Here is a 24,674-nt window from a genome sequence, read left to right as displayed (position 1 = left end):
CCAGCTACTCGGGAGGCGAAGGTGGGAGGATCACCTGAGCCTGGGGAGGTCAGGGCTACAGTGAGCCAGGATCTCACCACTGCATTCCAGCCTGGGAGACAGAGTAACGCTCTGTCTCAAAAACAAAACAAAACAATAAAGAACAACAACTACTAAAAACATTGTCTTTGGTGTCCGAGTTTATTTTGAGCACGTTAGAGCACAGAACGTCAGTCATGTTAGATGAACAATAGCTCACTCCTATTGCACCATCCCTTAAAACACCATTAAGCAACGCACAAACAACAGAACTGGGCAGCAACATCTTTGGAAAATGCAGTGATGCAGAGCTGGTGCAGGTTGCTTGGGCAAAGCATTCACATGCGAGGGAGTTTCAAAGGCCACTCTTACATTCTCATCCAGGGAGACGCCTGAAATAGGATCCATGAAGGAGCAAAAGACAAGCAAGAGAAATAAAGGAATTGGGAAATATAAAGTGTAAGCATAAAATAATAAAGGATTGTTGAGAAAATATTCAGAATCTTAAAAACATGATTAAAAAAACATGATTGATACAGGAAGTCCTGATGAAATGGAACATAAAACTTTACTACAAATAATAATAGAAAAATAATAGGCTGGGCACAGTGGCTCACGCCTATAATGCCAGCACTTTGGGAGGCCAAGGTGGGCAGGTCACTTGAGGTCAGGAGTTTGAGACCAGCCTGGCCAACATGGTGAAGCCCTGTCTCTACTAAAAATACAAAAGTTAGCTGGGCGTGCTGATGGGCACCTGTAATCCCAGCTACTCAGGAGGCTGAGGCAGGAGAATTGCTTGAACACTGGAGGTAGAGAGCGAGACTCTATCTCAAGAAATAATAATAACAATAATAGAAAGCAATATTCATATCATATATAATGCTTTACAAAACACTTTTATGTATATTATTTCATTTGATTCTCACATTAACCCAATGGCATGTAGCTACTTTAATGTCCATTTTATGGATTGGGAAACTTAGCCTCAGAGAGGTTGAACAACTGACCTTGAAGTGGTCAACAAATCTCCCGACTCAGGAATCTAGCATACTACTTTTAATGAGTTCAATAAGTGAATCAATGCTAATATCTCCCACAATGCAGCTGTACATTATGAAGTTGGTAACAGAATTGAGTAAACCCTTAAGACTAGAAATATGTTTTTCTCTTTTCTAATTTCTATCAATCTTTTTATTTTAGAAATTTTGATTATTTGTTTGCTTTTAAAAAGCACAACAGCTTAAGTGAATTTTAAGGTGCTAGCATTTTGTGATTCTATCTTATATAAGATTTTATTCTACAAATTACCTACCATGAAATTCTATTACAGTTACACAGAAACTACTTGGGTAGTTGTGTAGCCCTCTGATTAGGGCTCCACTCTTGAATTAATATGATATGCACAATTAATTACTCATCTGTTTTTACCTGGTATGTCCAATGCTTTATTTCTCACAAAAATTATATTGAAATGCTTCCTTCATGTATACTAGAATGGAATATACATCAAGGCAAATGATTCCTAGCTTGGAACAGGATTATTCCCCTTTTGTCTCTTTATCCGATTCAATCCTCGAAATTCTAGCTTGTGTTTCAGAAGCACATGATCTCTATTTACCATGTGGTCCTTGTTCTAAGGTGTGAACCCCCTTGCCTCCCAGAGACTGACAATATGGCTGTCTGCAGTCAGAATCAGGCAATGCCACACTGGTTCTGCTAACCCCAGGAATGAGGTATCTACTCTGGGGTAGTATGCAGGCTTCTCAACCCTGCCTACTCACCAAGCTCGGTACTCACCTCCACTTAAATCACCTTAAAGTGTTATTTTGCTAATACTGCTTTTCACTCTTAACCTGAAGCCCAAATGACAGAAAACCAAAAACTTTTGTTGCTATGCAATAACACTTTGAGATGAATGAGAATCCTAGAAATAATTCAGCATATTCTTTTCTATTCTTTCAAAGACGTGTTCTGATCTCAGTAATTCTCTTCTGAATCTCTCCTTTTAAAAGGCAAACCACTGAAGTCCAGTTTTACAGAACTGATCATTCCAGAGTGGACAGCGCTCTTAATTTTAGTTTGAAAGAAAGGTATAGAAGAAGGAAAATCTAAGTGGAAGTTTCATATTATATCTTAAAATCATTTTACAGGTTGCTACTTAAATGCTCTCTACTCATGGAAACATAACACTATGAGTTACAATAACACTTAAAAATATAAGTGAACTGTAATCCCAGCACTTTGGGAGGCAGGGGCAAGAGGATCACTTGAGCCCAGAAGTTCAAGAGCAGCCTGGGCAACATGGTGAGACCCCTGTCTCTACAAGGAATAAAAAAATTAGCTGGGCGTGGGAGCATGCATCTGTAGTCCAAGCTTCTTGGGAGGCTGAGGAAGGAGGATCACCTGAGCCCAGGGGTTTGAGGCTGTAGTGACTCATTATTGCACCGTGGCACTCCAGCCTGGGTGACACAGCAAGATCCTGTTTCTAAAAATACACGCACACACGCACACAAAAACTGAAAACCACCATAATTTCAGTGTCAAGTTTACAACTAAAATGTACATTTTAGTGGCGTGTTTTTGTGATCATTAGTTGTTATAGAAAAATGACTGACTTAAAAACAGGTGTCAGAGCCTTGGGGCAGTGTGGAAAGCACGCACACGTGTGTTGTGTGCGCATGTATGCATGCAATGTGTGGCATGTGTGTCCCTGTGTGGTGGAGGTGGAGAGGTAAGAGGCCTCATCTGTAACTCCACCTGGTTAAAGAATATGTCACAGGGAAGACTTTTGCTCAAGGCTTTTTAATCTGCCAGCTACAAGGCCTTATTTTTGTGTGTGTGTAATACTTTGAATCCCAGATGTTTGGTTCTAATTTTTTTATCTCCTGTTTTGCAGTGTGGCCCACTCTGAAGGCCATTTCTGTAAAAATAATGAAGAATTCTCTGGAGATAAAATCTAAAAGTGAGCAGATATAGTTTTATTCAAGGTCCCTTTCAGGGGCAAGGACAGTCAGTACTGATTAATGAGTTCCAAGCCTGCAAATTACATATAAGCGGAGAAACACAGAGGAGCTTATTTTTCAGTTGGCAGCGTCTGCCGTTCTCCCAACCACACGCAGAACAGCTCTGAGTGGGGACGGGGGACATCACTGCATTCAGATGGCTGTCCACATAGAGGGTCTCTAAGGGTCTCTTCAGCTGCAGGGGACTCGCAGTTCATACCCAGACTCCCCTAGGTAGGGTAAGTCGGTTCACACAGCCTGCCACTGTCTTTTTCTCTGAGTCCCATTAACTCCCCATTACATTCATCCTTGCCTGGGAATGGCATCTGCTCTAATCCTGCATGTCTCAAAAGCTGGCAGGAGGACAGAGAAATCCAGCTATTCCCCAGCACCTCCAGTTCAGTGTAGGCACCCAGTAACTCTGCGTGTTCGCTGTGATCCATGGAGAACCACAACACTGACTCGGTATTAAGCAGAGCACCACTTCAGAAGTTCCTCGGCTGCATCACCACTGCCAAAAAGTAAGGACAAGCCAGCTATTTTGCAGAAGGCAACAGCTTTGCAGAATAAAAACCATACACTCAGTTCTAACCTAGATGTTACTTCAGCCTCCTCCTGAGCTTGGAAAATCCAGCCAGACAGCCCTCTTTTGCCTCCAACTCTCCATATGAAGAATGCGAAGGACCAAGCCTGGCTTCCTGATAAGAACAATATCTTTTATTGCTCTACATACTTGCCAGAGGATGTGGGTTGGGGGTGACAGAACGGCATCCTGTAATTGAAGGATTTCAGGAGGCAATTGTTGCTGCTTCCATCAGACAATACTGGGCAAGCTTCTTTCTCCTATTTATACATTTTATCAGCTTCCTTTGTAAAGAGTCAGTGTTGCTAAATTTAACATCTACAGAAGAAATGGATCCCTTACTGCCCCAGTTCCCTACCTTTTTGGCATCGGCGACTGATTTTGTGGAAGACAATTTTTCCACAGATAGGGGGCACCAGAGGGATGGCTTCGGGATGATTCAAGTGCATTACATTTATTGTGCACTTTATTTCTATAATTATTACATACTCATCATAATTCATAATGCAGAATCAGTGGCTTGCTTTCCTTCAACTAGAGTGTCCCATCTGAGGGTAATGGGAGGCAGTGACAGATCGTCAGGCATTAGATTCTCATGAGGAGCATGCAACCTAGATCCCTCACATGAGCAGTTCACAATAGGATTCATGCTCCTATGAGAATCTAATGCTGCTGATGATCTGACAGGAGGCGGGGCCCAGGGAGTAATGCTGGCTTGCTTGCCTGCTGCTCACCTCCTGCCATGTGGCCCGGTTCCTAACAGATCACAGACCAATGGTGCCCCAGGGATAGGGGCTCCTGCCTTATAGGATACTGCCCCAAGTATCGGGGCTGCCTGTAAGGACTGAAACTTCCATTCCCTAACTAGAGGTCTTCTACTATGTTGGGTGCTATGGTTTCCAGGTATCTGGTACTTATTCAGGCAGTCTTACTTTTGGATATTTATTCGGTATAATAAAAATTTTAAACCAACAAAAATATATCCTTTGAAAATCTTCTGTAAAGATTGTCATGTGTGTATAGAAAGATACTCTGAGACTGGACCTTAAGGTTTCCAAAGCCTGTAGCAGCCATCAAACAATTCTCAGATTCCCAAGATTTGCTTCTCATGGCTATCAGGGTGAAGCAGAAATTCTTCACTCTTAGAACTGGGGCAAGTCTTCCATTCTTCTGTAAGGAATCTCCTTGAATGAAGCCATTTACTAATGAAGATATAACTTGGGTTACATTGGTATAAAATCACATCCAAGTGCAAACCTACAGATTGCGTGGTTTGGTGTTCTGGTTAAAACTACAGAAACTGTTGCATGGCAGGAAGGTACAGCTCTCTACATTTTTATATGTGAGAAGATTAGCTATTACCCAGGTGGACCAAAAGATATGTTTTGAGTCTCCAAGGGGAGGGCTGTAGTGAAAACCAGCTCAGGATAGGAATGCCACTTGACCAAAGAATACATCATCTGTGCCTTATTTACAGAAATAAAATTGAGTTGACCTTGCCACATACCACTGGGTTTGCCTATCACACTCCTGCTTAACTGCTGCTCAAATACAGAAGTCTAGACCTCGTGGTATGGCTTATTCATTGAAACAGTATGGCAACCCTCCTTAACAGCTAGTAGTGATAAGAAAAAACATTCTTTCTGTTGTACAGGCATCGAGTGTTGCTTTAAGATCTGCATGTGTAGAGCTAGAGTGACACTTCTGAGAAGTCACCTCAGCAAACAGAGTCCATCCGTACCGTGAACTCCTAGGACTCCATCCGGCTGCCTGCAGCCCTGTTGACAAGGATGTGAGGTCCTGTCCTGGCTCATCAGGAGAGAGTGCTGCAATTGATTAGTGATGTCTGTCCCAGGGGCAGCATAGGAAGTACCTGCACCTGGGCTCTATGATCACTAAACAATTTAAAAGTCTCTCATTTTATAGATTAAGAAAACAAAAGTCCTGCAGAGACAAAGTCAAAATGAAAATCCAGTTCTTCTGACCACTTGCTCTCATTATATTACCATAGCTCAAAAATGGACTGGAGGCCCACCATTCCTTATCAACAATTTTAAGATCCAAAAAGATCTGAAAATATATAACTCCTATCAGGGAGGATCCTAACTTGAACTAATGAGGCGATTTACAGTAACTACAGCATTTGTTTACAGAGTGTTGCCCCAGACCTTGCTGGGAGGCATTATATATTACATAGTACATGCACAGTATTTCTTTTATAAAAATCTGGGAAAAAAGCTGAAATCTGAAACACTTCTGGGCCCAGATGTATTGGATAAGGGGTGGCAGGCCTGTACTACTGACCCGACAGCCTACAGGGGTGTGGTAGGTGTCATGGCCTTAAAAGATACCCACGCCCTAATCTGAAACTTGTAAATCTGTTATGTTATGCAGGAAAAGGAGCTCCTCAGACATTAATTACCAGCTATGGACCTTAAAATGAGATTATCCAGGATTAACTGTGGGCCCGATCTAATCACAGGTGCTCTTCAAAAGCAAAGAACTTTCTCCAGCTAGAGTCAGAGAGAGACAGCAGAAGAAGAAGTAAGAGAGAGCTTCTAAGCAGGAGAAGGACTCAATCTGCCATTGCTTGAGGGGCCACTCGGAAAGCATAAGAAATGCAGGCGGCTCCAGGTACAAAGATTGGTCCCTGGTTGATGCCCAGCAAGGAATCAGGGCCTCCCACTGGTTCATTTGGCCAACAATGTGAATATACCTGGAAGCGGATTCTTCTCCAGGGCCTCCAGATAAGAGCCCATCATGGCTGACATCTTGATTTCAGCCTCTTAAGACCCTAATCAGAGAACCCAGTCGTGCTATGTCAGACTTCCCACCTGAGGAGCTGGGAGATAACACATGGGTACTAGGGTAAGCCACGAAGAAAACTAATACATGGAACAAGCCTGACTCTTCTTCCATAAGGTGTCCTGTTAGCATCTACTCAAACTTACCTTTCTGTGTCCCAGACAAAGCACTTTACCCCATCAGACTGTTCCCCTGCATTCTCCCTCCCCGACACACAAGGCTTTGCACTTTCTTACCACTGACATTTTGCCGGCCAGGACTGCAGAGTCCTTTCTCCCAGGCCTCTCTGCCTTTCTCTGTCACCCGCTCCATCCCTGCCTTCCACAAACCAGTGAACAGGCCACCGGCCTCCTAGAACGTGATTAAATCCTGCCCTACAGAGCACTCACTGCTGCTCTTTTCAGAGGTTAAAACTCCTGAAAGATGAAAACCTCGTCTTATGCCTCCCTCGTGGCGCTGTAATGCCTATCATTACACAGATTAAACCTTGATGGATATTTGCTCAGAGAATGACTGATGCAGCCCAACCAGCCCAACAGTGCTGGGCACTGAAGTGTGCAGCCCCTGGGTAGGAGACGTCACACAGGGGAAGGACAATGTCTAGTGCTCTTAATTAAAATAACCCCTTACATTTGTACTGGGATTTGCAGTTTTCAAAGAATTTCCAAATATGTTATCTCATGTCATTTTTTACTATCTCATCTTTTTTTTTTTTTCCACCAAAAACCCATGAGATAAATAAGGCAAGTTTTTAAAAAATCCCAGTTTTTGTTTGTTGGAGACAGAGTCTTTCTCTGTCGCCAAGCCTAGAGTGCAATGGTGTGACCACAGCTCACTGAAGCCTCAACCTCCCAGGCTCAAGCAATCCTCCCTCCTCGGCCACTGGAGTAGCTGGAACTACAGGTGTGCACCAGCATGTCCTGCTATTTTTTTTTTTTTTTAAATTTCTGTAGAGACAGTGTCTTGCTATGTTGCCAGGGCTGGTCTCGAAATCTTGGGCTTAAGTAATCCACCTGCCTCGGCCTCCCAAAGTGCTGGGATTGCAGGCATGAGCCACCACACCTGGTTTTAATTCCCACTTTTGATAGATGAGAAAACAGAGGTTGCAGAGGGTTATGAGATTTGCACAGCTAGCATAGGTAACCAGTCCAGCAGTACAAATACAACCCTCTCGCAGTGCAGGGCAGAGAGGCTGCTTTAAAAATCTAAGGCACACAGAGACGGAAGCAGCGTGCTACAGCTGTGAGCTCTGCAAAAACACCACCGAGGTGAATGAGACTGGCTCAAGGTGTCCGGGAAAGTAGATTTAATCCTGTCTATTTCTCCACTGTTCCCTGACTCCCTCCTCTTTCCCTTTCTCCATGTTTTCTTATGGAAAAAGCTTTTCTGTTTAATTTAAAGCCCAGAATATCTGGTTTAAAGTATCACTGCTAGTGGAGGGGAAAAGCCCAAAAACTCTAATCCCAGCAGTGTGATCGTTAAGGTGCAGACATGATTACCTTCCCTGGGGCAGATAATAAGAGGGACCTAAATAAGGTAGAAGACCCAGCTCCCCCTGTGAATCAAACCATTGCCCTCGGAACAGGATCCCCCCACTCGGAACAGGAATAAAAATACCTGTTTCACACCTCCTACAGTTGTGAGGATGAAGTAACATGGTGAATGTACATCTTTCCAAATGTGTAGAGGGCTATCTATAACCACTATCATCCCAATGACCAGCACTAAGGCAAATCTGCCCATTTCACCAAATAGCATCCAAGCTCCCAGCTATCCTCTTACCACGTGTTGCTTTCTTCCCTTGAGGCTGGCCTCAGCATTCTATTAACCTGATTTCATCCTATTCAAAATACTAGTGAGTAAAGAGGAAGGATAATGAAGAAGTAACTGTAGGATTTACCCCAAGTTCTACATAAGCTCAAAGGGGACTCTGACTACATGTTTGCTTCAATCCTTCCTTCCATGAGATAATCACAGCAGAGTTGAAAAAACGCTACTGATACAAATTCAGAAATCCAGTGTATCCTGATGTGCATAAGACTGAATACTCTCATGCCCAAACCCAACCCTGGTATTTTTCCATTACTTGGACTTCTTCTGGCAGCAACTGATATATCAGTACAAATAAAAAGGGTAATTGTTAACTAGAAGCACTACTTCCTAGAAGAAACTGACTTCTCCACAAGAGATTCCACAATGCTGAATACACATCAATATTTGGGTTGAATTTAATTTTCACCCATTCTCCACAGCCCTCGGGAGATTTTAGATCAGACTGGTAAGAAGTGCATTCTGACTCAGGTCTGGAGTACTTTTTTAGAAAATGGGGCACAGTTTCTCGTGATGATCTTTTTTGTTGTTGTTGTTGTTGTTGTTGTTGTTGTTAAGACAAGGTTTTGCTCTGTCACCCAGGCTGGAGTTAGGTAGCGTGATCATAGCTCGCTGCAACTTCTGCCTGCCCAGCTAAACTGATCTCCCACCCCAGCCTCCCAAGCAGCTGGGACTACAGGTGCATGCCACCATGCCTGACTAATTTTTGCGTTTTTTATAGAGACAGGGTTTCGCCATGTTGCCCAGACTGGTGTTGAACTCCTGGCTTCAAGTGATCCCTCTTCCTCGGCCTCCCAAAGTGCAGGCATTACAGATGTGAGTCACAGCACCTGGACTCTAGTGATGACCTTTCATTGGAAACTTACTACAAATCTAACAAGACAGCTTTACTTTAATAAATTTATAGCTGATTTCCCTTGAATATTGTTTATAATCCTGGAAGACTGATTGTTCTTTAAATCCCCCCAGAGTTACTCAGATTAGGATTATGGTCACTAACTTCACTAAAAACTGCTTGAATATTTTTTATAACAAATGTTGGGCCTTGCATATGCAATGCAATTTTGAAGACATGACAATATACTTTTAGATATTAGAGTTAAACTGTAGCGGAAATTCGGAAATCTTTAATCCTTACTGTGCAAATCTGAATTGCATTTTAGAAACAAGTGAGATGCATCCTAAACCTCCAGTCTTGCTTTCTCACCAGAAACCAGAGTTCTCCTCTAAAGGAGAAGGCCTGGGGGCAGTGATGAATTCTGTTTTAAATATGTCATAGTTACGATGAGAGTGGGGATTAAAGTAGACATACAAAAATGAGGGCATTCTAACTGTAATTTTGGGGTTAATCACTTAATCTCTTTGAACATTTGTTTCTTCATCTGTACAAAAGAAATGGTAATGTATTGTCTGTTTCACAGGATTATTGTGAAAAGACTTAACTCCATGAGAAAAAGTGTTGTGAACTCCAAATCACATGTATGAGATCAGCCTGACTGGGTGCAGTGGCTCACACCTGTAATTCCAGCACTCTGGGAGGCTGAGACAGGAGGATCACTCGAGCCTAGGAGTTCAAGACCAGCCTGGGCAACACAGTGAAACCCTGTTTCTACAAAAAGTTTAAAAACTAGCCAGACATGTGCCTGTAGTCCTAGCTACTCAGGAGGCTGAGGCTGAAGGATAACCTGAGCCCAGGAGTTGGAGGTTACAGTAGCTTATGATTGTGCCACTGTATTCCAGCCTGGGTGATAGAGCAAGACCCTGTCTCAAAAAAAAAAAAAAAAAGAAAGAAAGAAAGAAAAGAAAAAAATCAGCATGTATTCACCACTACCACTTCTGCAAGTAAACTGGGAAATGCTGACACATCTCAACCAGAATCACCTTCTCCTTTAACATCAGCTCTTTCTCCAGACACGCCTGTCCATCCCGATGACATCTCATTCTCCCAGGCCTCCAAGCTTAGAAACCTGGGTCATGCTACCTTGTTCCTCCACCCTCTCTGATGCAAGAATGATCCCTCCTTTTCAAAATATAAAACTGATCAGCTCAACCCTTTGCTCGATAATCACTGACAATTTCCAATTGTTGTTGAAAAGAGTCAAAACACGTAAGTAGCCCCCAAGACCCTGTCTTGTCTGGCCCTGCCCCACCCCCCGACAATGCTTTCCCTGCTTCTGCACTCCAGTCACACTGGCCCCTTTGGCTCCTCCAAAGCCCACTTTCCCTCCAGCTACGGAGCCTTTGCCACACTGCTCCTCAGTTGGAACTGCCAGCCCTAGGGGCCATGTCCTCTGCAAAGCCATCCTTGGCTCCTTGGAGCTGCCCCAGTGCTAATGTAATTGGGGTGAACAGAAATCTATCCCTCACGTCACAGCACTTGTTATTGTTTGAAATTATATGTTATGTGATGTCTCTCTCTCCCTCCCCAACTAGAACATCATGAAAGCAGTGATTCCGTTTTACTCCAGTATCATAACCTCAATACTTAGCACCTATTGGGTACTCAAAATATGTTACGAGTAAATCAATCAACCTTGGGATCCTCTCCTCACTGTCAATACATTTAAGCTAAGAAAAATGTATAGGGGCTGGGCACAGTGGCTTACACCTGTAATCCCAGAACTTTGGGTGGCTGAGGTGGTAGGATCACCTGAGGCCAGGAGTTTAAGACCAGCCTGGGCAATACAGTGAGATCCCATCACTATGAAAAATTGTTAAAATTGGCTGGGGGTGGTGGCCTGTGCCTGTAGTCCCAGCCACTAGAGAGGCTGAGACAGGAGTATTGCTTGAGCCCAGGAGTTCAAGGCAGCAGTGAGCTATGATTGCACCACTGCACTGCAGCCTCGGGGAGAGGGAGACCCTGCCTCAAAGAGAAAAAAAAAAAAGAAAGAAAGTTTATAGGGAAGAGGAAAGTGAGCTAACTAAACATCTGATATGTGTTTGGAGGTACTGAAATAAGTGCTCAGTATTGAATACCTGTGATGGTTAATATTGAGTGTCAACTTGATGGATTGAAGGATGCAAAGTATTGTTCCTGGGTGTGTCTGTGAGGGTGTTGCCAAAGGAAATTAACATTTGAGTCAGTGGACTGGGAAAGGCAGATCCACCCTCAGTCTGGGTGGGCACCATCTAATTAGCTACCAGTGTGGCTAGAATAAAAGCTGGCAGAAGAACGTGGAAGGACTAGACCTTCTGAGTCTTCCAGCCTCCTTCTTTCTCCTGTGCTGGATGCTTCCTGACCTGGAACATCGAACTCCAAGTTCTTCAGCTTTTGGACTCTTGGATTTATGCCAGGGGTTCGCCAGGGGCTCTCAGGCCTTCGGCCACAGACTGAAGGCTGCACTGTCGGCTTCCCTACTTTTGAGGTCTGGGGACTTGCACCGGCTTCCTGGCTCCTCGGCTTGCAGATGGCTTATTGTGGGACTTCACCTTGTGATCGTGTGAGTCAATACTCCTTAATAAACTCCCTTTCATATATACGTCTATCCTATTAGTCCTGTCCCTCTAAAGAACCCTGACCAATACAATACCTCACTTACTCATCAAAAAATCCTACCAGATTGTATTGGTTTTCCACTGCTGCTGTAACAAATTACAATAAAGTCAGTGCTTATGAACAACACAAATTATGGTACATTTCAGTAGGTCAGAGACCCAACCTTGGGCCAATATCAAGGTGTCAACAGATGCGTGACTTCCATAGACTTAAAGAGAATCCGATTCCTTGCCTCTTCCAGCTTCTAGAAGCTGCCTCCATTCCTTGCTTCACGTATGGTCTCTTCCTCCATCATCAAAGCCAGGAACATCACATGTCTCTGATCATTATCCTATAGCTACATCTCCCTCTGACCTCAACCAGGAAAGAGTCTCTGCTTTAAGGACTCATGCGATTAAGCTGGGCATGCCTGGATATTCAAGGATAATCTTCCATCTCAACGTCCTTAACCATGGTCCCAGAGGCAGAGTCCCCTGTTCCATGTAAAGTAACGTGTTCGTGGGTGTGAGAGATCTAAATATGGATATATTTGCCATTATTCTGCCTAACAAATAGATTGTTTATCCCCTTTTGATAGAGGGAGAAACTCAAGAGCTAAAATCTACAGCACGAGGAGGTGAGGGATGCAGGATTCAAATTATTTCTGGTTTTCCAGAAAGTGGGTCTGTCTCTCTAAAATGGTTGCTCCTCCATTTTAATAACTATTTAATAATTAGGGTAGCATAATGAAACATTTCTGAGAAAGTCAATGAGAAGTAACTGCATTCACTACCCAGGGCTGCTGCAACGAATGGCCATAAACTTGGTGACTTAAAACAACAGATATTTACTCTCTCACAGTTCTGGAGGCTAGAGTCAGAAATCAAGGCTGTGCAGGGCTATGCCCCCTCTTCCAGCTTCCGGTGGCTCCCATCTTGTGGCAGCATAACTCCGCTTTCTGCCTCTTTCTTCACTCGGCCTTCTTCCCAGTGTTTCTGTCTGATATGCTTTGGCTGTGTCCCCACCCAAATCTCATCTTGAATTGCAACTCCCACAATTCCCATGTGTTGTGGGAGGAACCTGGTGGGAGGCAGTTGAATCATGGGGGCGGGTCTTTCCCATGGTGTTCTTGTGATAGTGAGTGGGTCTCATGAGATCTGATGGTTTTATAAAGGGGAATTTCCCTGCACAAGCTCTCTTGTCTGCTGCCACGTTAGACGTGCCTTTCACCTTCCACAGTGATTGTGAGGCCTCCCCAGCTACGTGGAACTGTAAGTCCATTAAATCTCTTTGTTTTGTAAACTACCCAATCTTGGGTATGTCTTTATCAGCAGCATGAAAACAGACTAGTACACTCTCTCTCACATTTCCCTCGGCTCTCCTCTTGTAAGGACACTTGTCTTGGGATTTAGGATCCACCCTAAATCCAGAGTGATCTCATCTTGAGATCCTTTACTTTAATTACATCTGCAAAGATCTATTTCCAAATAAGCTCACATTCTGAGGTTCTAGGTGGACATATATTTCGGGGGATAAATATTCATACCACTATAGTGACATATACAGAACTTACAATAAAAATATAAATGTACCATCGAGTCAGTTGTCTGAGAGGTAGCAGACGACCTCTTTAAAGGCTCACACTAGCTGTGAAATCAGGCTCCTCGCTGTGTGGCCTGCTGTCAGAGTGAACTTCAGCAAATACCACAGGAGCCCCTGACAGCATCTTCTCTGACACAGGGAAAGATAAAAAGCAGGAATATAAAAACCTGTCACCCATCTATTTCCATATTCCTTCTTTCTGAATGTTTCTTTCTCCCCTGCCCCCATCTCTTTCCATATGACAGTTTAGCAGGCACCTAAGGAAGGCAACAGTGCCACTCTCAATATAATATTTATGAGATGGTTAAAGAATAATAACTGTGGTATCTATTTTAATTTCCATTTTAATCTTTTGTCGTACTTTTGAAAAAAAGGTCTAAAAAAGTACTGTAATTCAAGCACAAAGATAAGCATACATACTTAATACTTTTTTTTTTTTTTAAGACTTAGGGTCTCACTCGGTCGCCCAGGCTACAGTACAGTGGTGTAATCAGGACTCACTGCAGCCTCAAATTCCTGGGCTCAATCGATCCTCCTGCCTCAGCCTCCTGAGTTGCTAGGACTACAGGCATGCACCACCATGCTTGGCTATTTTTTTTTTTATTTTTTGTAGAGATGGGGGTCTCACTGTCTCTGCAGGATTACGCCCAGGCTTGTCTGGAACTCCTGGCCTCAAAAGGGATCCTCCTGCCTCGGCCTCCAAAAGCACTGAGATTACAAGTGTGAGCAAACACACTCAGCTGCATAATTAATACTCTGGAAGGAGCTTTCTTGTTATTACTGTTGTTCTTGGTTTGAGGGGTGTGGGAAGGGGAGCTGTGTTGCGGGAGTTTAGTGTTATGCATGCTGAGTGCAAAGCACACCTGGGGAGGACGGGAGGCCTCAATGAGGATGTGGGGAGCATGTCCAGGGCTGACCTTGAAATGAAAAACCAAATTTAGAATTTTCTCTTCCTAAATATTTTGAGCCTCATATTTGTAGCCCTTCATAAAAAGCTTCTTCATAGCCCTCATATTAATGACACAACCAAATATGAGAGTTAAGAATTAAGGAGTTAGTAGTTGATATTTAAGGAATAGCCTGGGGGTCCTGCAGACCTGGGTTTGAATAAGACCTTGGGCAGGTTGCTTAACCACACCTAGCCTCAGTTTCCCCAGGTGTAAAATGGACAAATGTCTCTAGTTCATGTTATTGTGAGGATTACATGAGACACTCAGCAGTGTGCTTTGCTGTGGAATAACCCCTGACCATGTTAGTTATCAGAGTCTCACTAGGTCCTAGGAGGAGGCAGGAGATATCTGTATTCCCATTTGATAGCCTCAAAGAAGTCAAAAGCACACACAGCCAGTGCTGCAGGGCTGGAGACATAAATGGAAATCAAACAACTGCAAATCCCTGTTAATTCTCAGTGTAATTAAATTCCTGGTAGAATAATAAGGTACTTCATAATACAGTTTCATTGTTCTCCCAAACTATAATCCAACCAGCAAATTATGTTTGAGTTTTTTAAACCACCTGAACCATAAGAGAATTCATACCAATTCTGAGTAAAAAATTTCTATTATGTTGGGGAGGTAACTGTCCCCAAGTCACAGGCAGAGCCAATGAAGCCCAACAGGCACTGATGTTTAGAATCCGCAACAAAAAGGCGAAGACTCAGTAGAATGTAATCTAAATCACGAATAGGCCAAATCTGCCCCTCAGCCTGTGCTTGAAAATAAAGTTTTATTGGAACACAGCCATGCTCATTCATTTGTGTATAGCTGTGACAAAGATGGCATGGCCCATAAAGCCTAAACCATTTACTATGTTGCACTTTACAGAAAATGTTTGCCAACCTCTGCTGTAACAGAAGACATATAATGGGGCAGCATTGAGGAGAACCTGAAAATATCTTAAAATGCCAAATTGCATTCCTAGCGTTCTTGTTACTTTCAGTCTCATGAAATAGGGGTGCTTTATTTTCCATGATGTAGCATGGAAGGTAAATCCCCCAAGTGACATGAGCAAGAGGATCTTTTTTTGTGTGTGTGTGAGATGGAGTCTCGCTCTGTCGCCCAGGCTGGAGTGCAGTGTCGCAATCTCGGCTCACTGCAAGCTCCACTTCCCAGGTTCCTGCCGTTCTCCTGCCTCAGCCTCCCGAGTAGCTGGGACTACAGGCGCCTGCCACCATGCCCAGCTAATTTTTTTTTTGTATTTTTAGTAGAAATGGGGTTTCACCGTGTTAGCCAGGATGGTCTCGATCTCCTGACCTCATGATCCGCCCGCCTTGGCCTCCCAAAGTGCTGGGATTACAGGTGTGAGCCACCGTGCCCGCCCTGGAGGATCTTAAAGTTAGGAGGCATTTCTCCCAAGAAAGCCATTGGAGGATCCTGACACTCAGCCACAGTAGTCTCTGTGGCCTCGATAGCTTTTTCTCCCCCATGATGAAATTCCGCACATCTACAGACAGTAAGGACTCACTTGGATTTTCTCTTCTTCCAGGGTTGGTGCTGGCCTAGATCCTTGCTCCAATTCCTCCTTTTCTGCCACTTTCTTCCAGATGTCTTTAGTCTGCTGGTTATCCGGAGCCTGCAGATCATGGTACTGTGATTTTGTTTTCAAGCTATTGGTGAATTCTTCAGAGTCAGTTTTTCTGAAGAGAGGCAAAAGTGAAATTCTCAAAAAACATTCTTCAACAGGAAGAGCCTTTCCAAAGCATATGTTGACATTCAAATTATGTGAAAAACAGTAACAGACACCACTTACTGAGTGCTTCTAACATGCTGGGCCCTTTGCTAGGTGTGTAAAGACGTTAACTTCATCCTCATCACAACCCCGTGAGGATGGCATTGTCATCCTCACTTTGTTATTAAGAGCTCCAAGAAATTTTGTAATTCATCCAAGACCACATAGTGGTACAGCCAAGATCTGAACCCTGGTCTGCCCAACTCCTGGTTTAGAAGTTAACCTATTAGAATACACCGTCTGCTTCCAACCGATGATTAAATAATTCCTTTATCTTCATATGTCCATGGATAGTTTTAAAGTTACAGGCACTAGTGGGCAGCATCCCAGCCCTTGAAAGTCCAATGCACCATCCACTGTGCCACAGAGTCTGCTTTGTGTCCCTAGCCCTTGGGAACTGAACGGTGGTCCTCATGTCTGTCCCAATTTCCACTTCACCACCTCAGGGTAAGGCTGTCGACATCGCTGCCCAGAGCCAGAGGAGGACACCCAGAGCACCCCAGCTACCCAGCAGAGGAGCGCCATCACCTGCCTCAGTTTCCCTCCGAGTTACCTTCCTACATCTGCAGTTGATGTCACTTCCCTAGTGAAAAACCTCACCGTCCACAGAATAAGTTCCAAACTCCTAAATCTGGCCTCTGAAGCAGTTGTCCAAGTGTATTCCAAATGCTCAGAAGACCTCATCATTCCCCAAAGAACCATCCGTAGTCAAGTCTAGGGATCTTGGTTAAGCCCTCTGCCTGCACTTTCCTTCCTGGCCTTCCGTAGCTGGAAAACCACCCCTTTCAAGGTTTGGTTCAGATTTCACCTCGTCTGTGGATCAGAATGATAGGTTCCCACCTATGCTTGGTAAACTTTCTGTTTGTACCTTAATTATAGCACAAATCACAGCCTGCACTGGCCACAGTGAGCTGTGCATATGTCTACTTCTCCTCCTAGACTGGAAGCTCCCTGTTTCTCTTTGAATTCCCAGTACTTTGCACTGGGTAGGCACCTAAAGAGCCTGATTATCCAGCCGCCTGTATCTAAGTGATCTCCTTGGAAGGCCTGAAGCTTGCACAGTCAGTGCATTTCTCACATATGTTCCTGATACTCAGCTGCGTCGGCCTGCATTGCTCTAACATGACTCTAGTGCAGCCACGGGTGATCACTGGGGAACTCACACACTCATACAGATCAAAACTGGAATGACAAGCAGGGAGATGAAGCAGCTGATTTGACAGCACTAAAGACTTTCATGAGGTCTTTAGTGCTATCAAAGACTTTAGATCAAAAGTCTAAATCAACCTTCCAAAGAGATCCGAAGTGACTTTTGTGACCCTCCAACCCAACCCTACTCTCCCACCTGATACTGTGAGCAAGAGGCGTGTTTGCAATGTTTTCCAAAGTCTGGAGAGTCTTTAAGTATCTGGTTGGTTTGCAGATCTCATACCTGGGCTCTTCTGCCTCCTGTTCTGCTTTCAGCTGGGCCCTCTCAGCAATAATTTCATTACAGAGCACATCATAGGGTTTATCTAGATGGTGTTCGCCCATCACCCATACCCAGACTTCCTTATCGGCTCCAAGCTTCCAATGAACCGATTTGCCATTCTCTGCAAACAAACACACAAACAAAAAATTCAGATTGAACAAATATCTTTAGTCATAGATTACTGTTTCCATCACTAAAGTATTTAGGGTCTTTGAAAAAAAAATATATATATATATATATTAGATGAGACAAAGAACTTCCAACTGCTCAGGAACATCTGTAGGTAGCAATGGCAGTGGTGGCAGTGAGAGGCAGCTTCAGTGAAAATATTTATTTTAAAAATATTAGGGGTATGTTTTTTGCCCGTGCTTTTTTTTTTTTTTTTTTTTTTTTGACAGAGTCTCACACTGTTGCCCAGGCTGGAGTGCAGTGGCATGATCTTGGCTCACTGCAACCTCCGCCTCCTGGGTTCAAGCAGTTCCCCACCTCAGCCTCCCAAGTAGCTGGGATTACAGGCACCTGCCACCATGCCCAGCTAATTTTTGTATTTTTAGTAGAGACAGGGTTTCACCATTACAGGCATCTGCCACCATGCCCAGCTAATTTTTGTATTTTTAGTAGAGACAGGATTTCACCATCTTGGCCAGGCTGGTCTTGAACTCCTGACCTCGTGATCCACCCACCTCAGCCTCCCAAAGTGCTGGGATTACAGGTGTGAGTCACTGCGCCCGGCTGCACGTGCCTATTTTATAAATGAAGAAACTGAAATGAGAAGAAAGCATTCATTGTTTGCATTATCCTTTAGGGTAACAGAGCTAGCACTTCACACCATAATCTCTTAAATCTAACTATCTCCCTGTAACCCAGAATTCCACAGCTGCTCAAGGGTGTGGCATTTGTACTATATTCAAAGGCTTCATAGGTGGGTAAAAAGCAGGTTTTATTATTTTATTTATATTGTATTTTATTTGTATTTATTATTTTATTTTAGAAATGGTGTCTTGCTCTGTCACTCAGGCTGGAGTGCAGTGGTGAGATCATAGTAGTTAGGACTGCAGGCATGCATTACCATGCCCAGCTAATTTTCAAAATTTTTTGTAGAGACAGGGCTTTGCTTTGTTGCCCAGGCTGGTCTCAAACTTCTGGCTTCAAGCAATCCTCTTGCCTCAGATAAGGAGGCATTTTAGATTTAAACCACCTTGAGTTCAAATCCTAGCCCTGTCACTTACAAGCTATGTGACTTGGACAACTTTCTTAAACTCTTTAGACTCAATTTCCCCATCTGCAAAATGGGAATACCAATATTTACTACCTAGGGTTGCTGTGGGCAGGCAGGCTACCTGTGCCAAGTTCTTCCCCTCGTGCCTGCCACATAACAGGAGTTCAATAGAGGTTAACTGCTATCATTGCTAGCCTATTATTTACTTATATGGCTGCCTCAGAGATTCACACCAGCCTGTGAGAAGATAATACGACCAGGTAGTATGATACTTGGTGAAGCTACTTAAATAACACTTGTTTACAATTGGCCTCCAGGTTAGATTACATCCTAGTGCTCCTGAAATGTGGCCACATCGGTCATGCTCCCTTAAACCGGGGGCAGGTGGAGCGTACCTAGGAGAGGCCAACAGAGACCATCCCTGAGTCTGTCAGGCCTACCCAGGGCAACCGTGGGCCAAAGGTGGACCTCTAGTCAAGACCCCAAACTAGCAGTGGTGCTGACTGCATGGAAGAGGGCACCTGGCTGGTGTGTGTGCTGGGCCCTGTTTGATGAGCAAAACATCCACACTGGGATTGTGTCTTGTCCTCTCACACTAAGTCAAAGGAGGTTTCCAATTAAGGTGTCTTCTGTCCAATGTATTGTTGACTTTTGTACTGTGACCTTGGGATACATTACCAAAGCAGGCTGCTCAAAGCCAGGATCGTGCTTTCTTTTGACCCTTTCTACCCTTCTTGGTACAGTGGACACTCCTGCAGTATGTTCTAAACAGAGACGCTGGGCAGAGGGAATAGACTCAGACTCTGCACTACCAAAGAATTCCCATTTACTGTTTTCACTGCGGAGAAACAGCAAATGTGGCCTCCAGGTAAAGAGGGGAAGATCAATCCCACCATGCCCGAATGGGGCTGGGCACCAGTGCCAGCTCCTGGCAAGCTCTTTGTCTGTTTGACGTAATGCCAGATGGTTTGTTAACTTTAGAAAGCTGTCATACCTCATAAAACTCCCTTTATTACACTCTCTCAGGCCAACTAATAATATTTTTTTTATGTCAGCCTCTCAGCCTTCACCTAAGTAGTTCTCTGTCGGTATTTTTTTTTTTTGACAGCAAGAGGAAGATGCCCAGAAAGGATGGCAAGTGGCACTGTGCCAGGGGAAGAAAAAGGAAGAGCAGAGGGATTCCAGCAACTCAGCTAGGACAGCCCAGAACAGCTCCAGAACAGCCTCCATGGGCTATGGGCAGGGCAGGAACTCTTAGGGAAAAGGGGCATTGCTGCAGGTGGGGAGAGAAATCCTAGAACTGCATGTGAGCAGTTGGGGTTTCAAAGCTAAACACAGAGAAGAGAGCAAAGGAGAGGAGCAGAGTCGAGAAAGCTTTAAAGGAGGGAACAGAGAGAACACGGTGACCATAAAGAAATAGTGGCTCTTGGCAAGAAGAAAGAGAATGAGATGGGAAATGTGAGAGTTAGCGAGATGCTGAAAAATGGGCTCTTGACAGAGTGGCACTGACAATGGTCTCTCTGCTGACTTTTCACCTCTAAGAGCTCTTCAATGAGCTCAGAAAGCGGGGATACTGGAGGAGCTTCAAGTGGTTCCATGAACTCCCTGAAGCTGTAGGAGGAGGGGGGAAGTTGTTCTAGTATAATGAGTGTTAGCTAGGATACCCTTGGCTTCACATCAGATGAGGGGATGACTCTCAAGGCCTTCGTTGTAGTTCATTCTACAAGGCAGAAAATGAGTTTTTGCTATTAGCAAGATGTAGAGCTAGATGCTGCAGGTGATACAGGAATGAAAGGGATGAAAGAGATGTGCCCATTCCCCTGCAAGTAACCTAGAGTCTACAAGAGAAGGAGCAAGACATTAGGTGATGCATTTAATGAATTTTCATCACATATCTAATACGTGTCAGGCACTGAGGTAGACACAGTGTATTAGTCCATTTTCACATTGCTGATAAAGACATACCCAAGACTGGGCAATTTACAAAAGAAAGAAGTTTAATTGGACTTAAAGTTTCATGACTGGGGAAGCTTCACAATCATGGCAGAAGGCAAGGAGGAGCAAGTAACGTCTTACATGGATGGCAGCAGGCAAAGAGAGAGTAAGAAAGATGCAAAAGTGGAAACCCCTGATAAAACCTTCAGATCTCAGAAGACTTATTCACTACCATGAGAACAGTATGGGGGAAACTGCCCCCATGATTCAATTGTCTCCCACCAGGTCCCTCCCACAACATGTGGGAATTATGGGAGTACAATTCAAGATGAGATTTGGGTGGGGACACAGAGCCAAACCATATCACGCAGGTAAACACTTAGGACAAGAGAGTCTAGTCCCTGTCCTCAGGAAACTAACATTCTAGTAGTCCCTGTCCTCAGGAAACTAACATTCTAGTTGTGGGAAGCAGACATGGATACTTAATTAATTATAAAATTATTAGAACTTCAAAAGGTGGTGGCAGGTGGTGTTAAAGGATGCTGTGGGAATGCTTAAAAAAAAGAGCTAAGTCCCTGGAGGGCCAGGGCAGCATACATTATAACCACAGTGGATTTTCTACTAAGTCCAGTGAGGATTCAGGGGATGGAGAGATTGCTCTGGAAAGACAAAAGAGAAATACGACAAGTTCTTCGTACTGAGTATGGGAGGATGGATATGGAATTTAGACAGAGAGTGAAGGTGTGTTTGACACTGGATGCAAAGAACAGCATGACCAAAGAACAGAGAAGGGAATCAGCAGGCAGCCATGGGCAATAGGAAATGAGGGTCTCCACCAGGGCCGAGAGGGGCACCAGAAGTCACCTGCATGTGTGTGGCATAGGCTGACCATCACACAGGGGAGCAGAGGGCCATGTGGCACAGGGTCCCACACACCTGGCTAAGGGACTGAAATTTAGGCCCTGTACTGCAGTTGAGCCAGAAAGCTAGAGCAAAATCCCAGTTTTACCCCTGACAAGTTATGAGACCATGCATACATCAATTTATGTCTCCAAGCCTGAGTTCCTTCTATAGTAAACAGAGGTAAGAAAGTCCTACCTCACAGGCCTGCTAGGTGACAAATGCCCAGAGTGTATTATTTTCACATTCTTTATCTGAGTGGCCAATGAAGAACGCATGAATATTTCTGCGCAGATGGTGCAAGGATCAGAAAGTGATTGAGGAAGCTCTGCTCCGCATGTCAGTATATACAGGATGGACCAGGGTGGCATGTGGTGGGTGTTCAGTCAGCATTTGGGGAGAGAATGGGGAGAGACTAGGGGTCAAAAGACCAGGAGTGAGGCTGTCAGGTCCTAAATAGGGCAGGCATAGGAAAGGACAGTGTTCAAGAATATAGGAAGGTTCAGGCCACTGGATTTAAGGAAGGACTCAAAGATGATGCCAGAATCCTGAAACTCACTAACTGGGAACACAGCAGGGGACAGGCAGAAGTAGTGACAAGAAAATTAATCTGCTTAAGGAGTAAAAAAAAAATGAGCTGTTTTAGAAGCATGGACTACGTTATTTTTACTTTTACTAGAAATCCATATGAGGACTTTCAATCGACATCTGGAATCCAGAATTGGAGTCCAGAAGTGAGGCTGAGATTAGCCATGTAGACTTGGGAATGACTCTATAGGTGGCGTCATTGAAGCCACTGGTACAGATGAGCTCATAGAGAGAATGAAGCTAAGAAGAGAACCTTGGAAAAGCAGGTGCTTTATTCAGAGGGCAGAAGAAAGGGGAGGGAAAAGAGAGTCCTGATTGACAATAAACAAATGAAAAACATGGAGGATTCTGATGCCCCAAATAACCAAACGGTGGAGGAGACCAGGGAGAATGTCCTGCCATGTTGCTGAGAGAGGAAAGGGACAGGGCAGTGTCAAGCCCTGCTGAGATGAAGCGGAGGATGATATAGACTGAGAAAGCTCTCAGGCAGCCTTGGACTTCAGAGAGACTCATTCTGGGGACGCCAGTGGGGACAGGCTACAAAGGCGGGATGGAAGGGATGGTGAGAACTGGTGTCAGCAGTCAGCGTGTGCTCTGGAGTCTATTGTGAAGAGGAAAAGGAGGATTCCCCGTTATTGGTTCAGCAAGTATTTACTGAGTGTCTGCTACATTCCCAGCACTGCTCCATAGACCCAAGCGACAGAAAGAGTATTTCAAGAGCACAGTTGGCTGAACGATTTCTTTAAATGGGGGAAACACAGGCAGGGAGTATACCTGGGGTGTTGGAAGAGGTGGGAGTAAGGATGTCAAGGATGACACCCAGGGAATGATGGACAGAAGGAGGTGCAGGTGAAGAACAAAGCATTGACAAGGAGTTGAGGAAAGCTCCAGTCTGGTAAGAGAAGTTGAAAATGGAGATACACAGAACCCCATTTCTGCAAGCAGTGTACCTCCTTAAGTGTGCTTTCTTAAGGTACATTTCAGGGAGCCTAATGGGGCATGCACGTGTCTTTTCCTACTTGAATACCGCCCAGGCATTCTGCATTTTCTGTCTGCTTCACCTTAAAATTACACGCACTCTTTAATCAGAGGTGAGTGAAGGAGGGAGCTTTTTATAGCACTTCGTTTAATTACAGGGTTTCTCTTTCCAGTCCCTGAATCATGTTTATACACTGCAGGACTCTTCATGTTTGCTATCTTGGGGGTTTCTTGAAGTGTTTTTCTAAAACCAACTTTTCTAGAAAGGCAGGTCAGTCCTGCTCAGAACCATACTGCCAAGTAGAGATACATCCACACTTCATTCTGCAGAGAAATCTCTAAGATCTGAGAGACATTTCCCCCAGGGCCTCCTCTAACTAGGCAGTATTGAAAAACATCAGATAAAAGTGGGGTGACACATGTCCCTGGCAAGGAGATGGCCGGGCTTGGTCCAGTCCTAGATTGCAGCATGATGCCACTCACAACACTGTTGTGTTGGATTTATTCCCAGGTGATGGGTTCGACAGGGGCACCTGAGGGTGAGATGTGGGCATCAGTGTGGATTAGCTCCTCGGGGGCAGTGAATGCCAGCCTTAGATTCAGCTAAGGTGGAGATCAAGGGCTAAGACTCACCTTTGAGGAGTCAGCCCTTGGTCTCCACCCCCACTGGATTCAACCTGATGGGCAATCACAGTAAAAGATGTGTGTGCGAGAGCGGGGAAAGGCAGGCACACATGCTCTCACACACACTACACACACACACACTCACACACACACACACACACACACACACACACATGATGTGGGGGAAGAGAACAGAGAGAAAGGGAAGGAGAATCATGTACTTTATCCCCACAAAGAAAAGACCAAAGACTGAGCCAACAGCAGCAAAAGAGAATCAACACCAGGGCCTCCTATGAGGTAGAGGGGACAGTGGTAGCAACGTTCCATATTAACTACAGTGAGGTCTCATCAGAGCTGATGGAAGCAAGGTGCCCACCAACACCAAGGTTGTTACCATGCTGGCAGACTCCCAGAAACCACTGCCATATTGTCCCAAGTGGATCTTCCTTCCCTCTGGCCTCTCCTTTGGGACACCCCGGTTCCCCTCAACTGACCCAGAAACCAGAAGACAAATGCCTGACTGGCAGGGCCCACATCCCTTCCAACTGGTTGATGCCCATGCCCTATCTGTCACTAAATATCAGCTCAGGTGATTACTCACCTATTTTGCAATGAGGAAGTTGAGGCTCAAGGAAGTTAAATAACTTGCCCAAGATCACAGAGCTAGTAAACACTGAGAACAGAATTCAAAACCATTCTGCATGAGTGATGGCAAAACTTGTTTAGGCCAGCTTACCTCATACAGTCCAAACTGAAATGCTTTGGAGGGTGAAAATGGAGCAATTGAAAAGGGACACTGGGGTGGCAACCACACATAGGACCCCACTGGGCAAGCAGGGATGTGAAGTCGCCATGATGTTCTTTCCCGGCTCCACAGAGCGGCAGGGTGATGAAAACGCTAGGTCTAGCCCCGTATT

At 44.5% G+C, this 24,674-nt stretch overlaps 1 protein-coding gene across 4 annotated transcripts in view; it reads right to left on the bottom strand.

The window, feature by feature from the left end:
* SH2D4A (SH2 domain containing 4A) overlaps positions 1–24,674 on the bottom strand; it is an 82,541-nt gene that overhangs the window by 45,485 nt on the left and 12,382 nt on the right. For all 4 annotated transcript variants that reach the window (XM_055348187.2, XM_063709121.1, XM_031014044.3 and 1 more), the window contains 2 exons: positions 17,475–17,634; positions 15,779–15,950 (listed from right to left, as the gene is read on the bottom strand). In XM_055348187.2, coding sequence (XP_055204162.2) covers positions 15,779–15,950; positions 17,475–17,634 — 332 coding nt within the window. The remainder of the gene's footprint in view (positions 1–15,778; positions 15,951–17,474; positions 17,635–24,674) is intronic.

Source organism: Gorilla gorilla, chromosome 7 (genome assembly GCF_029281585.2).
Source record: "Gorilla gorilla gorilla isolate KB3781 chromosome 7, NHGRI_mGorGor1-v2.1_pri, whole genome shotgun sequence".
In the NCBI taxonomy this organism is placed as follows: Eukaryota; Metazoa; Chordata; class Mammalia; order Primates; family Hominidae; genus Gorilla; species Gorilla gorilla.
This window is presented reverse-complemented; position numbering and strand designations above follow the sequence as displayed.